The 17,126-nt window shown below is 35.4% G+C and overlaps 1 protein-coding gene across 1 annotated transcript; it reads right to left on the minus strand.

Moving 5' to 3' along the window:
* Positions 1 to 2,212: 2,212 nt before the first annotated feature.
* On the minus strand, positions 2,213 to 8,455 carry LOC132602566 (proteasome subunit alpha type-1-A-like). Its single transcript, XM_060315387.1, has 2 exons — positions 4,446 to 8,455; positions 2,213 to 3,052 (listed from the first exon to the last, which is right to left on the minus strand). The coding sequence occupies exons 1-2, from the start codon at positions 4,790 to 4,792 to the stop codon at positions 2,572 to 2,574; spliced, it is 828 nt and encodes a 275-aa protein (XP_060171370.1). The 5' UTR covers positions 4,793 to 8,455; the 3' UTR covers positions 2,213 to 2,571.
* Between the last annotated feature and the right edge of the window lie 8,671 nt (positions 8,456 to 17,126).

Raw genomic sequence — 17,126 nt, forward strand, 5'->3', positions numbered from 1 at the left:
CCCATTTTACCCTCTAAATTATCAACTTATAAATTTTACAAAAGAAGTTTTAGGATTCTTCTTTTCTCGAAATTTACAGGGGCGGATTTAGGGGGATGCGATGCGTTAGCACTTAGCACACGCTGCATTCGACTTAGATATGTATAAAATGCCTAAAGCATAATCTATTTTAGGCTTGCAACACGTCTAGTCACGTGTAGGTCTAATTCTTTTCGAGTTCCATGCAGAAATAATTTGTTGATGATTAGCGACGAAGCTCGAATCTAGAATCTCTACTTATTATAATATCATGTTGAATTGTATGAATCGCCTAATCTAAAAACTTAAACGGCTACTAAAGGGATTACTTTATACTATATTTTAGGTTTTTATCACACATTTGACCTATGCTTTACCAGACTGGACATCAATTTAAAAGTATCATCTCATCTCATGTTAAGGGCAAAAGATATATGGTCACACATATATATTCAAACAAGTAGCCCGGATGTAGCTCATCTTTTCAGAGTCAATTGTGTGTAAGAGTGTCAAATGGGCTGGTCAAAATAGGTTGAACTCATAAATGAATGGGTCATTAAACCTGCCTGAAGATTATCTGAGTCGAGATGAATTGGGTCAAAATGGGCTAAACAATAGGTCATAGGCCAATCCTCCCTCTTACCTTTAGTTTCTTTGTTTAAATTTTTTTTATATATATAATATGTTTAATTACCTATAAAACTTTTAAAGGTTTTTAAAAAAAAAAAAAAAATTTTGCCAAGGTTTCTTATACGTTAGTTTGGACCTATTTAGCCAAAATCAACCTAACTTTTAGATGGGTTGAACTAGATGAGTTAAATTGGATTGAGTTAATGACCCGCCCGAACTTGAACAGGTTGAGCGAGCCATATTTTCATGGGCTAGTTTTATCAACCCTAACTGTGTGCGCTATAGTGTTTTTGACTATGCTATGCACTAGGACAAAGCAAATGGATTGCAAAAGGCAGTTGGAAACATATGCCACAATTACAGAGGAATCATTCTGCCGACTTGTTATTACAGGATTTGGGGAGTCCATGGATAGAAATTAAAGAGAAATTCCTAAAGTTCCATTCATGGCAAAATCATATCTATAGAATTAAAATTCTAGCTTTCAAGTATCAGGATCCTTGATACTTATTTACAGTGCAACTTCACTGAGATTGTCCCCTTTTAGACAACTTGCTTGGGGATTCTTTAATGATGGAGTGGAAATACTTTATTCTCAAATTTTATTGGTTATGGAGAACTTGCAGCAGGAATCTATGACCATATACAGTAAAAACTGTCTGATATAAATATAAGAACATAGGAAATTCAGGTTCCAGCCCCTCTTTTCTCCCTGAAAGCTATGTTCTTTGGATCATTGGTCCTCTTTCCAATGATTGGTAATCATGGAGAATCTTTCTCTCATAATGGTGGTGTCTCGGTCAGTCTAGTCTGCGTATCCTAGGGGCGGAGTTAAGCTTTAACATATGGGATCGGTAGAATTCAAAAGCTTTAGCCCAAACTGATCTGTATATATGTTGATGCAAATCCACTAAATATCCACAAAAATTATATTCATAACCTAGCTACTTACACTTGAGATCGTTGTTCTAAAATTCATAACCCATAAAGTTAAAATCTTGGATCCACCTCTGTGCTCACGTCAACTATTTCACCGGACAACTACTACCTCCCACTATTACATCCATTGGATAACTCTACCCCAAAGCTTAGGCAGATGGGTAACCATGGAGAACATTTTATGTAAAGCCTTTATGGAACTGTGAAGTCAAAGGTTGTCATGTTGCAAAAGTATTTATAAACTAAAGAAGTTTAGATCCTTTTTTCTCGTGAAATTCCTTGCTATACTAACGTGTAAGATACTAAACATTTCAACCATACAGAGTCTAGATTCTTCTGTCCTCAGCTTAGCTAATTTGAGATTATTTTTCTCAATAAAAAAGATTCGTGTTTTGAAGCCTTTCAATTGGAGCTTTTTTTCAAGCATCTGCTTAAATATCAGGCTGGAATATCTTTGCCTAGCCGAATTGGGTGACTTCTTAGTGAAACTTGTCCAGTCACATTCCAGTAAAAGCTTGAGAAGTACAAAAAGGATGAATAATCTTCGAACAAAGGGAAACGTATTTTGTTCAAAAGATCTCTAATGGCAAGGACGGCTCAATATTGACATTTTTATTAAAAGAAAATATGTCTTTATACCAAGTTCGTATCCATTATCACGACAAGTTGTAGGGCAGTGATTTAAAAATCCTGAATTCCACTTGTCAAACATGGACAATCCTCACACAACTTGTGTTAGTTGTGTGAGTCGTTGCAAAGTAAAATTTTGTCCCCAGTTGATGCATGGTTACATCCGATGAAATTCTAATATCTTGCACAGTTATGACAAAGATTAGAGACCCTTTATATGTTTGGACAAAAGTAGTAAAACATAATTGCAAGTTCAACAAGAAAAGATCGTCCACTATCAAAGGAAACCCCAATATTCTAAGAAACTTTTGCATACGGAAGGAATAAGATTCAAAGGAGGACATAATGTCACCGTCATATATCCATCGGTGCAGCACCTTCATCAGTAGGGGCATCACTCGCTTCGGGTACTGCTGATTCAGCATCTGCAACTGCATCTATGGTTGCAGCAAGAGCTTCTTCTTCACCAGCTAACTCGAATTCATTGATTAATCCTTGGATAGTTTCTATATCCAGTACATGGAAAGCCTCTCCTACTCCTACCACAGCAACTGTGCAATTCGTACTCGTCAGCTTTTCTCCTTGCAATGTCTCCCTCAATGCGAAAAGTGCATCCTTAAGCAGACTTCCTCGTGAAGAATCCGTGAAATTTTCAAACCTACGCTCCAAGTATGTTTTTGCAGCTTGTGACCGAGATCCAATGGCAAAAGCTTGATATTCAAAGTAGGTACCACTAGGGCAATTGTAATAGAGGTGAGCGCCAGATTCATCCAGCCCACCTACAAGCAGGCCAACACCATAAGGTCGTTTCCAGGACCGTTGGTTACAAACCTGCCCACCAAAAATATGTCAAGAGATATAGAAGGAAAAGACGCATCAACCTATGGAAATCAGATATTCCCTATATCAAGTATTAGCATATGTATGTCAATTCATAATCTAACAAAGGGAAACAGACTAGTTATTAGGTACTAAATATCCTGCCTCAAATAATTCCCTGATTAACGAGTTCACTTCTGTAAAGGTGTTCGCTTAACACTATAAGATCAGAAAATATTTGGTAATACAAGGGAAATTTGCTTTTATTGAAGATGGAAAGAATGAAATTTCCTCTAACTGCTGGGCGTCAAATTCTCTAAAGCAGCTCCTTCTTTTCCGTTCTTCAAAATTCCTTTTTGTGTGGGGAGTGGGGTAAGGAACTTAGTAGTTCCATGGGTGTTGTCCTGACTGCTGAATATTTTAGGAAAAGGTGGAATATACGCATTGTTTGGTTCTTCCCGTTTTAAGAAAACATGGGACGATGTTAATCATCTTCTGATAAATAGCAAAGTGATGTCAATTGTATGGAATAAGCTGGACTAATCTTAAAAAGGTCTACGAGTTAATTTGGATTTAGAAGCAAAGGAGTAGAAGAGGAAGAACACCAAAGGATGGAATGTTATTCCTCAAGCTTTTACCTAGAAAGGACAAAGGGAGCGGAGCTCAAAAGTTTTTGAGGGCGACGAAAAACCATCATTCAAATGCAAATGACTTTTATTATTCTAATGCGAATGACTATTGTGCTTTTCGCTTATTGTAGCTGCACTTAAGGCATCCATACTTGTATGGCACTGCATGTTATTGGTAGAGAAGTACTCAAGCTTATAAATCATCTTCTCTATGTTGTTTATCTCTTAAAAACCATTTATTTAATGTACGTAGTAGTCTTCCGCTTAAATCAGCCTTAAACCCTTGATCGAGTGGAAGACTTTGAAGCCAATAAGTATTTAATAAACCAAGTCATTTTAATGTACATTCATCCAATGAAGATGTACTAGCTATGTCCATAAAAAGTTTCAGATCAATATCCACTGACATAAGAAAGAACCCAGAATTAATTTTCACATTTCATTCATGATAAGGGCTTTGGTAGACCTTAGGCATGTGCCACTGGGAAAGGCAGTGGTTCACCAATTGACCACATCAAGGTAACTGTTAAATCAAGAGTAGCTCTATGGTCAACCAAACAGAACGTTTCTGACATAAAAAAGAATCCACCATTGTCAGAGATCTCTTTACTACAACTACCTGAAAACATTTTTGGGACAAATCCAGGACACAGTTTATATATTAACCCCTCAATTTCCACAATTTACTTCACTAACAAACAATAATAGCAAGCACCCAACAGTACAGCGCAAGCAATTGTAAATATAAGCTAGTGTTTTAATAAACATTTTATTATCTGAGCTTTATCAGCAAGCTGAACAACAAGTCTCCCAACATGCAAATCCGATTCATAAGAATAAGTATAATTAATACACTCCGAACGCATATACTTTGAAAGCACACGTCCATCAGCAGTTAATCCAGCAATGGCAACACCAATATGCTCATCAACTTTAAATATCTTTTTCTGATGAGATGAAAGTTCAGAATTAGCCTTGTTAACACACGCGAGTATCGCGTGAGTTTTAGATCGAAGACCTATTGCTGCTGAACCTTGTTTAACTGCTTCCATTGCGTATTCTACTTGAAATAGCCTACCTGCTGGTGACCATGTTGTTACGTCGGTATCGTATTGGATCCTGAACATTTTCAAAATGCTTGATTGCTTTCTATGTGTGTGTTTTTTTGTTGGGATTTTGGTTTCTTTTTCTTCAAGGCTAAGTGTGAAGAAAGGGGTTATGGTTTTGCTGTCATTTTTGTAGAAATTTGCACGAATTGTCCTTCAAATGGGGTAGTTTTTAATTTTGCCCTTTTCATCCTTCTTTTTTTTTTGGCAATTAAACTAACTTTATTAGAATCACCAAGTAGTAATTACAAAACTGGGGAGGAGCCAACCAGCATCCTCCCTTCTCAAGTAGCACCTAGCAAAAACTAGAAACTCACACCTATCCACCTACAGTAACTACAGAGAACAAATAAGCTCAAACAATTTCCTATTAGTCCTAAATCTGATGCACAATCCAGTCTTCACAGCATGTAAGATGGCTTCCCGAGCTCGTCTTTTATTCTGAAAAAATCTCTCATTCCTTTCAATCCATATTGCATAGACTATAGCAGTCAATCCAGCTTTCAAGATAGGTCCTCTAGTCTTCAGTTTTCGTGCTTGCTTGTTCACCCATGTCCACTCCAATTCCCATGTCTGTATCGCATGTTACCCATACACCCACTTGAGGAAGTCCTGCCGTAATTCTCTTGTGAAAGGGCATTCAAAAAATAAATGTTGTACAGTTTCCTCCACATTTTGACATAAAGAACACAGCCATAACACCCCAGCTCACCAGTTTGTCTTTGGTTCTAAGCTTACCATGAAGAGCTAGCCATAACATAAATACTTGCTTAGGCCCAGCAGCACTACGACAAACAAGATTCTTCCAATCTACATTCTCTACCTCCCCCCTTAAGTTTTTATAAGTAGCGCCAATCTGGAACTTGCCTTTGTGAATAACCTGTTCATTAGTGATGATGTTGTGCCAGAATTTCCTCATGTTAAATACCTTTCTGATCATCCATGATGCCTGTTGGGGTGCCTCCATCTCCTCCAGTCTACATCTTTTTATGTAATAAGTATGAATCCAAGTGATCCATAACTTTTATTTGTTCTAACTCAAAGCCCAGAGAAGTTTACAGATTGCTGCCTGATTCCACATCTTCAAATTAGTTACGTGCAGGCCTCCTGCCCCTTTTGGAAAACAAATCTTATCCCAAGCCACTAATGCTCTCTTAGAGATATCTGCTTGTCCTGTCCACAAATAACTTCTACATGCGGCCTCAATAAGCTTAATGACCTTTTGTGGGAGTAGAAAAAGTTGTGACCAGTATGCTTGCACTCCAAACAGAACAGAACGAATGAGTTGGAGCCTATCACCATAGGACAATCCTTTAGCCATCTAATTATTAATTCTTGAAGTAATCTTGTCTACCAGTGGTTTACATTGTAGAACTGTAAGCCTTTTAGTGGATAAGGGAACTCTTAAATATTTGAAAGGGAGTTCACCTATTTCATACCCCAGCACATTCAAAATCTCAGTCATATCCTCCTCACCGACACCTCCAAAGTACACTTGACTCTTGTTCAGATTAGCCTTCAGACCTGAGGCTTCAGAAAACAGATTGAACTTCTCCCTAAAGCACTGAGCTAACATCCCCTTTAGTAAACATGAGCAAGTCATCTGCAAAGCACAGATGTACAATATTCAGCTTATGGCACTTAGGATGATAGTTGAAATCAGGCAATTCCTTCAGTGTCGCTAAGCATTTGTTTAAATATTCCATCACCATGACAAATACGTAAGGTGATATGGGGTCACCTTGTCTTAACCTCGCTTAGCTTGCATAGTGTCAGAAAGTCCCCCATTAATGATGAAAGTATAGCTTACAGTGGTTATACACTTCATGATCCACTTTACCATTCTTTGTGGAAACCCCAACTCCTTCAGGATCTGCTCTACAAAGTGCCACTCGACTGAATCATAAGCTTTTTGGAGATCCACCTTGATCATACATCTTGGAGAGATGTGTTTCCTGGTGTAACCCTCGACTAGCTCATGACTCAATAGAATATTATCTGTAATAAGCCTCCGAGAATAAATGCAGATTGAATCTATCCAATAATATCATTCAGCACATCCCTAATCCCTTTTGATAAAATTTTAGAGATGATTCTGTACATTGTTGTGCAGCAGGCAATTGGTCTGTAATCTCTTATGCTTTCTGGCTGGCCAGTTTTTGGTATTAATGCTACAAGTGTATTGTTAGCTGCCCTGAGCATTTTGTTATACTGGAAGAATTCTTGGACAGTAAGAAACAGATCCTCCTTTACCACTTCCCAAGCTTTCTTAAAGAAGGCAGAATTAAACCCATCTATTCCAGGAGATTTGTTGTCCTCTATATCAAATAAAGCAGCTTTAACCTCTCCCATTGTCACACCTGCACACATTCTTCTCTGCTGAGTTTCAGTAAGACAAGGCTCCTGTCTCATGGTGGTCAAATTTATTGTTGATAAGCCATTAGTTCTAGACCCAAGTAGTCCCTTATAGAATTTCAGTACCTCTTCTTCAATATCCTGATGAAAGTGTAGCATTCTCTCATTACTGTCTCTTGAGTACAACTATAGAGTTAGAACCAGCTCCAGTTTTCATACAGTTAAAGAAGTAGCTATTATTTCCACCACCTGCAGTGATCCAATGAGCCTTAGCCTTCCGTTTATAGATCCTTTACTGAACATCTAGCCATTTGTATAGTCCCTGTTGTGCCTTTTTCTCCATTTCAATTAATCCAGGATTGTCATTGATGATGATTTGAATCTGGATATCCTGTAACAGTTCCTGAGCTTCCATAATTCTCATGTCCACACTACCACTAGTACTCTTTTTCAGCTCTTTAAGAGGTTCCTTACAGTGTTTTAGTTTTTGCCAAACTCTATACATGCTACAAGCTGCAGCCACCACTTGTAAAAACTTTTCATCATCTGCAAGCACATTGAGGAATTTTAAAGGTTTCCTTCTCTAAGGACTATTGGTTGAACACTCCAAATATATGGGAAAATGATCAGAAAAATAGTTTTCTTTAAAATGAGCAGTCAAAGTTTTCATACTCTATTACCCGCGCCGCTATCATTACACAGAGCTCTCTCAATCTTACTCCACACATGCCTATTAGTCCAAGTGTAGAATCTACCTTTGGACTTCATATCTGTAAGATTTATCTAATCACTAGCTTGTCTGAACTCTCTAATCTCTGCATCTGACACTGGCTGACCTTCCTTTCTGTCTTCATAATTCGAAGGTGAGTTAAAATCACCACAGATACACCATGCCTCAGACACTGTACTACTCAGCTGAATGAGTCCTTCCCATAGTAGCTTTCTCTCCTCCCTGCTATTACTTCCATACACCACTGTCATTATACAGTTAAATAAGGACCTTCGATCAACCACTGCACAATGGATGAACTGAGCTTGAGTCTCTATCTAGTCACATTAACTACATCAGCCTTCCATAGCAGCCAAATTCTACCATTAGGAGCATACATGTAACATATTAGCCGAACACCAACTTCTGCTAATTCTTGCTAAACTAGCTACAAAGTTGTTTTCCTTCACCTTAGTCTCCATACTACTAGCAATACTTATTTGATGTTGTCTCAAATACTTTCCTAACTCCCTTTGTTTGGGGGGCCTATTCATGCCCCTCACATTCCAAAAAACACAATCATTGAAAAACCTGGTTTCCCCTCCCATCAGGAGGTCTGTCAGAGTCAGTTAACACCAAAGAACCTATTGTCAAAGGAGAAAAAGAGTTTTGTGTACCCACTGAGTTTCCAAAAACCTTGCCCTGTTGGACCAAAGTGGGTGCTAGATTACCGGCCTTCCTTGGTCCCCCACCTTGAGTATATTGGCCTTTGTAGGATTCATGGGAGTAACATGTACGAAAATGCCCTGATGGGCTGATTTTTATTTTTTGTCGGTCAGTAATCCAAAAGCCATGCGAGACATAATTAATGAAATATTATGAATTATGATGTAAAAATATAAATTTGTGCTCCATAAAAAAATTACTTCCTCCGTCTCATTTTATATGATAGTGTTTGACTTGCACGGAATTTAGAAATAAAAGAATACTTTTGAAACTTATTGTCTAAAATGAGTCATAGATATTTATGTGGCTATAAATCATTTCATTAAGAGTAAAATAGGTATTTTAGAGTTAAATTTTCACTAAATATAGAAAGATGTTATTCTTTTTTGGGATGGAGCAAAAAGGAAAGAGTGTTATATAAATTAGAATAAAGGGAGTACTTATTATTCGGCAAAAATTAAAGTCCAGTACAAAAATAGGACAAAAGTTCAAATGACCCTTATTTTTCACTATGGTGATTGCAGTCACAATAGGTCGCATTTGGGCCGAAATGGTATGGCTCAGTCTGTTAAGCTGATTAGCTTAATAGCTTAATTGTGCGTAGAAGTAACATGGTGTAACCGCTTTTAGTGTTGCTATTAAAATATAGTCACTATTTGAAAACTAATGCAAATACTCCCTCTATCCCAATTTATATGGCACCGTTTGAATTTCGAGATTCAAAATTTCTAAACTTTAACCGTGAATTTTTACGTAGAAGCTTTAAGTTTTTGGAAATAAGATTTATATATTTGAAAACTATGTAAAAAGTACTATAAATCACAATAATTAACAACTTAAATATTTAAAAGGCATATGCAGAAATTTCAGTCAAACAAAAACTTGGTTAACTCTCTATATTCTAACTGTGGCACATAAATTGATAAGGACCATTTTTCAACTTTTTTCTTAATACTAAAGTACATATTTTCAAATTTCGCACAATAATAGTAAGCACACAACAGTTAACACTATAGCATATTTATTTTTATTTTTTAAGAAAAAAGAACAGTATAGCATAAACAACAATTATAAATATAAACTAGAGCTTTAATAAACATTTCCTTACCTGAGCTTTATCAGCAAGCTGAACAGCATTTATAGGCAAACGTTTGGCCATGAGAATCAAATATTTTTCACTTTATTTAGAATTTTGAAGTTGGAATTGAAGATGGAGTTGTATTTGGTTATAGTCTTTGCAAAGAATATTTGGTTGTTTGAATGTACTGAAAGTGAAAAAAAAAAGAGGTTAAAACAGGGTTGTAGATGTACTTCAAATTTTATTTGGAATTTTCATGGCCAAATGCGGATTTTCAAATAAAGTGAAACATTTTTCCAAAAATAGGTGAAAAATTCTCATGGCCAAACGGGAAATCAATTTCTCTTTTGGTACATACAATCTCATAGACAAAAACAAAAAAGATTTCTAATTGTGACTATATTTTAAAATTTGCAACACTATTGGTGGTTATATCAATGTTATTTCAAGTAATTGCACGGGTTGTCCTTCAAATGGACTGGTCTTTAATTTTTTTCTCCTTAAAAATCGAACTTATGCTACCAGTCCATTTGAAGGAGGGTGCTGAGTGTAACTTGTGAATATTATAATGTGTAACTTATGTTCCTATAGACACAAGTTTGATTGTGAAAGCCAAAAATTAAAGACCAGTCCATTTGAAGGACAAAAATTAAAGACCAGCACAAAATAGGGAACGAAAGTGCAAATGACCTATATATTATTGTAAAACTTACACAAATAACTACCTTTTAACAGCTTCTAACAAGCTATAGCTATAAGTTGAAGATTTACAATTCGTAGCTGCTTTTGGCTGTATGTTAGTTGCATCTCTCGTTTTTGAAATACAATGAAATATAACGAAATACAGTGAAATACAGTGTGGCTGTTGAATAAAAAAAGGCTATATTTATGGCAATAAAAATCTTTTTCAAATTATATGGTAATTTGTATTAATGGTTCCATGATTCATGCAAACCTCATGAGGTTCCATTACAGCTAACGTCTCTCTATCAAAATCACTCTATTCAAAAGTGTTTTGCTGGTTTTTGTTGTATTCGGTTGTATTTCGTGTTTTTGAAATACACGAAAATACAAAATTTGGCAGAGTAAACATAGGCTGTATTTATGGAACATATTATCTTCTTTCATTTTAAATGGTAAGTCAAATTAAATCAACCATGTATCACGCAACGGCTGAAGTTCCATAACAACCCACGTTTCTCTCTCCAAATTGCTCCATTCCAAACTTTTAGAAATACTTCCAAATACAGAAAAATATACACTCGAATACAATGAAATATGGTTGATTGTTTAAGAAATATAAAATTGTAGTATGCGTATATACAATGGAATACAATGAAATGTATCAGAAAGTATGTCGTAAATTAGAAATATATTGAAATATAGCGAAATTTACTGAAACAGTACAGTGAAATATACTGAAAACAGTACATTGAAATATAGCGAAATATACTGAAATATATGGAAATATACTGAAACACCATAACCACAAACTCTACTGAACCACCACAACAACTGGAAAAACCCTTCTCCTTCCTCCGCCGCCTTTCTTCCGATCCACCATTCTGCTTCACTCCAAAAACCCTACCGAACCACCACAACAAATTGGAAAAAACCTCCTCCTTCCTCCAAAAACAATACTGAACCGCCACCAAAAACCATTAATACATGAAGCATATGGAGTTCAGATCTGAAGAGCTAGAACCTTAAGTTTTTTTTTTTTCCGAGTTTGGAGATGGAGATGATAGTAATAGTGATGGTGGTGGTGGCGGCTCCGGTGAAACCCACTGCTTCCTCTTTTTCCACAATTAAAATACTTCTAAGATTCACCAATTTTGTTGTATAAATCTGATATACTATCTGCGTCGGAGTTCAGATCTGAAGAACTAGAAGCTTAAGCTTTTCTTCGAGTTTGGAGATGGAGACGGTAGTAGTAGTGGTAGTGGTGGTGGTGGTGGTGGTGGTGGTGTTGACAGCGGCATGGGTGGTGTAGATAGAGAAAGGAGGGAGGGGTACGTGATGGGAAGGAGAAGAGAGTCTGGAGATAGAGAAAGGGAGGGAGAGAGGCGGCAGTGAGGGGAAGGGGAGAGAGGAGAGAGAATTTTTTTTAGGGTTTGAAGAAGATGATAAATCTTAAATGTGTAGTGAGGGAGAATAGAGAGGTACATGTATTTCAAAAGTTACTGGATCAGTTATGAAATGTAATTTTGAAAAAATAAAGCTACAAAAATTAAATAAAAAATAAGGTAGTTATTATTCATAAATAAGTCTTAGAGGTAGCTATGGCAGGTAAATTTTCCTATATTATTTCTACACAAATTGCAGTCGGCTAGTCACAGTAGCTCGTTTTCGGGCCGAAAATGGTATGGCCCAATCTGTTAAGCTGGTTAGCTTGATTCTGGACGAAGTGCACAAATATCTTTTTGTGATTAGGACTTTGTAGATTCAAGTTATATTTAATTTTTTAAAAGGGAAGTTTATTATAAAATAAAAGCAGCGCAATAAATTAAAGTAGCAAAAATGAGGGGAGAGAGAGAAACAGAAAATAATACTACTAAGTTTTCTTTCCTCTTTTTGTGGTGTCCCATTCTTATTGAAGTTGGAGGCTATTTATAAACTTTGAGTAACTTGGGCACCATGACTTGCTACAGTGCAAGGGCCCCACATGGTCATCCATCAATTTATTCACAACACTCCCCCTTGGATGTTCATGTAAAATAAATGAAAATCTAGTGAAAGAAAAGTATTACATAGCTATTTATAATACGCATTGCTTGCTGCCTCATTAAAAACCTTGTCAGGAAAACCCAATGGGACAAAACCTTGGCTAAGGAAAAACGAGTGCAGCGCATATTTTACTAGTAATGTCTTAATGAGGAGTACTCCCCCTGATGAAAACATCACTTAATGTCTCGAAAATGAGGCATTCCTATCTTGTGTATTAGCTTCTCAAATATTGAGGTTGGCAATGCCTTATTGAACATATCCGCCAAATTATCAGAATTTGTTCAATATCTATTTCATCTTTCTGTTAAAGATCGTGTCTGAGAGAGAACTTTGACGAAATGAGCTTTATTCCATCTCCTTTGGTATATCATTCTTTCAATTGAGTTATGACAGCTTCGTATAATATTGTTGGAATCTTCATCTTCAAATAAATATCACATGATTGGAAAATGTGCTGAGGTATTGATCTTAGTCAGATACATTCCTGACTTGCTTTACAAGTTGTTGATATCCTGGCAGACTTGAATAAGTATAATTGATTGTCAAGTAGAACGTCATATTATGGCAGCATCCTCACATGCTCACACATAATTTGTTTGAGATCTAACTTTATAGAGATCATATGAATGCCCTGCATTTCATAACCAACAAATCTTGATAATATTGGTTAGAATCAATAAATTCATATCATTATTTGATTCATCCTGATGTCTCCACGAATAAAAGTGAGGCTATATCTTGCCTACATATCAATAAAAGCATTATCTCATGGATAGTAATAACAGGATATATTAGTGCATCAATTGCACTAAGACATGGTACTTTCTAAACCATTTTCGTGAGATCCAAAATTGATCTTTCTTTATGTTAAGCGATCTTATAGCCCTTGGGGTACTCAATGGAATCGCTTTAAGGCCTTTTCAATCCTTGAAGAATTTTCATATAAACTTCACTGTGTAGCTAGACATGAAAATATTTCATTATACGCATTCAAGTTTTTCACGTACTGCCAGACTGTATGAAACCTCATTGCATCCACCACAGGAGAACACATCTCCATATAATAATGTCAGGACTTTTGCGAAAAAACCTTTATACCACAAGGCACGAGCTGTATTTTATATCTTACCGATTAATAATTCATTTCACTTTTCGCTCAAAAGTTTCTTTATACCCCATTGACATTATATCTTCAAATGTTTGGACTATAGATCCAAAATATTTCATATTTACCACGTGAAACCAAATGTACTTGAATTGCGTATTTTCATTTGGCCAATCATCTATCTGTCCACATTTCTTGACATATTTGAATTCAAGATCCTCGTCACCATTTATAATGCTGAGCGCTACATTATATCAAAGATACTGTCGATGGTCATTTGAGATCGGTTCCAATGCGACATAACTTATCGAGATCTCTTTATTTTTCATCACTTTCAGGTATCTGAACCTTTCCGAAGGTTTCATGAAGTGTTATGTCGTGGTTCTCTTTGAAAGCACTTGCCTCATTATTATAGCCATTTTGATCATTTGCTCCTCTCCTTCTTCAAGGAGATTTACCTTTGAAACCGATTGGTCTATCACGCTTCAGGCGTGTCATAGACTCTATCCTTCAAGTACTTTAATTCTAGTAGGAGCATTTGCAGCTGGAATATGATTTTCACTTTGGTCAGCAAATGCATCTGGCAGTTAAATTGAATTATGAGGATCATCCTAATGATAATTCATTATATATAATTTATTTTCCTAGCTGCTTATCATATATCCCCCTAATATTAGGAAATCTAAATTAAACCCCAACCTTATTTGGGGGACCCATCTTTGTGCGTTATGGTGGAGCAATTGAATCATATACCGCACATTCACATTTTTAGATGAGAATTATTTGGTTCCTGACCTTGAACCAATTGTAGTAGGGGAACCTTGTTGGCTTGATGCATATAAGTTGCTACATATTAAATAACACATCTCAAAGCTAGTAATAGTATTCCCTAACTTGTAGGCTTACAATGGTCCGTAAGTACTTGATTAAGCGGCTAAAATAGGAAAAATTACTTGGTGTAGCTTCTTGTAAGAGGTAATTATTGATAATAACTGCTTTTTGCAACAATTACATTTCATGGCTATATTTTCATTTCGTAGCTACATGATACATCAAGCAGCCGTGGCTAGAGTGGTTATTGGGTGTGGGCTCTGCCCCTGCCCGCGTAGGTTCGAATGCAGCCGACTACATTATTTTTCTTACATATTTTTCACAGGTTCTTCTCCAATGTATTTTTGCTTCTCCAAAACAGTGTATTCAAATACAGTCAAATGCAGCGAAAATATCTAATGATAGCTACGTATTGTAAATATGAAAAATGTATAGCATAAACAACAATTATAAATATAAACTAGAGCTTTAATAAACATTTCCTTACCTGAGCTTTATCAGCAAGCAAAACAACAATTATAGGCAAACGTTTGGCCATGAGAACCAAATAGTTTTCACTTTATTTAGAATTTTGAAGTTAGAGTTGAAGATGGAGTAGTATTTGGTTATAGTATTTGCAAAGAACATTTGGTTGTCTGAATGAAATGAAAGTAGAAGAAAAAGAAGTTAAAACAAGGTTTTAGATTCACTTCAATTTTTATTTGGAATTTCATGGCCATATGCTGATTTTCAAATAAAATGAAATAATTTTTCAAAAATAGGTGAAAAGTTCTCATGGCCAAACGGGAAATCAATTTCTCTCTTGGCACATACAATCTCATTTAAAAAACAAAAAACTAAATTGATTTCTAATTATGACAATATTTTAAAATTTGCAACATTATTTGTGGTGATATCAATGTTATTTCAAGTAATCGCACGAGTTGTCCTTCAAATAGACTGGTCTTTAATTTTGTCCTTCAAAATCGAACTGATGGCCTCCTAAGTTCGATTTTGAAGGATAAAAATTAAAGACCAGTCCATTTGAAGGAGGGTGTGGGCGTAACTTGTGGATATTATAATGCGTAACTTAATCCTCCACAGGCATAAATTTAATTGTGAAGGACAAAAATTAAAACCAGCCCACTTGAAGGACTAAAATTAAAGATCAGCACAAAATCGGGTACAAAAGGGCAACTGACCCATATTATTTCTACACAAATTGCAGTCGGCTAGTCACAGTTGCTTGTTTTCGGGCCGAAAACGGTATGGCCCAATCTGTTAAGCTGGTTAGCTTAATTCTGGTCGAAGTGCACAATTACATATCTTTTTGTGATTAGGACTTTGTAGATTCAAGATCTATTTAATTTTTAAAAAGGGAAGTTATTTTAAATTCCTTTTTTTAGTACTGGTGTTTTTTATTATTTTGAGAAAGAATTTGATGAATGAGGAACCAGAGGCGAATCCAGAGCATGGGTTCACCACAAAAAAAAAAAAAGTATTATGTGAGAATTGATCCCTAGACCTCTAGGTGAATAACAAAATACCTAATTTTATAGAGAGACCATGTGTTCACGTGACCCAAAATTAATACATAAAATCGCCCCTGTGAGGAACCATAGAAAAAGTGTCCTTTTGTTGTGATATTACTATAATTTTAGGAGCCTTTTCAATTAAGCATTATTATTTTATATAATACTTTTATGTTTTATTACTCTAAAGGAGATTTGATTCCTTAAGAATTTAGACATGATATTATAGATAAAATTATTTTTTGTCATGTTTTTTTTTTTTTTTTTTTTTTATGTGGATTAATTTATAAAAGGGTACAAAAGGGCAAATGACCCATATTATTTCTACACAAATTGCAGTCGGCTAGTCACAGTAGCTCTTTTTCGGGCCGAAAACGGTATGGCCCAATCTGTCAAGCTGGTTAGCTTAATTTTGGACGAAGTACACAAATAACTTTTTGTGCTTAGGACTTTGTGGATACTGAAAAAAACAAAAGTAGTTAGGATTTTGTAGACTCAAGTTCTATTTAATTTTTAAAAGTAGTTTGAATGAACTCTCATCTTGTTAGTTAGGATTCGAATCCTCTCCCCTATTTCCCCTACCCCTATGTAATATTATTATTATTATTATTATTATTATTATTTTAAAAAAAAACCATCTCCACCTTCTCGAGCGAACATAAATAATTTGTTGTATCAAATAATGATTTAGTTTATTAAATTTATAATTTTAAATAGTTAATTACTTGTTTATTTTAACTGTATATTTATTATGTCTAAAAATAAACAAATTATGCACATTCAGATGTTGAAAAAAATAAATTAATGATTCCGTGGTTAAATTTACAAATAATATTTTAATTATTTAAATATGCATTCAAACTAATGTTAATGAAAACAAATGAGGCCTAAGAGTCATCACATGAGAAGTGTAAAGGAAAAGAGATTTGGAGAAGTCAAGTATCCAATGAAATAAAAAGAGAAAAGACATGCTTTAGCCCCTGAACTTGGCAGCAAAACTCACTTTAGCAACTAAACTTAAGTTGTATTTATTTACCCCCCTTAACAACTTTCAAGTTAATTAAATACCCCCTTAACGGGTGACGTGGCAAAAAAGTGTACTCAATTTCTTAAAAGGGCGTGGGATGAAAAAAAAAACACTAAAACTGATCCCAACTGTACAGATGCCATCTTCTAATTGGATGATATATTAAGATTTTCTTAATATTTTATTTTCCATTTTAAATTAACTTTTTTCTTTTCTTTCTTATTCTTTTCCTTTTTCTTTTCTTTCTTATTCTTTTCCCTTTCCCTTTTCTTTTCTATCCTCTCGC

Source organism: Lycium barbarum, chromosome 7 (assembly GCF_019175385.1).
Source record: "Lycium barbarum isolate Lr01 chromosome 7, ASM1917538v2, whole genome shotgun sequence".
Classification (NCBI taxonomy): Eukaryota; Viridiplantae; Streptophyta; class Magnoliopsida; order Solanales; family Solanaceae; genus Lycium; species Lycium barbarum.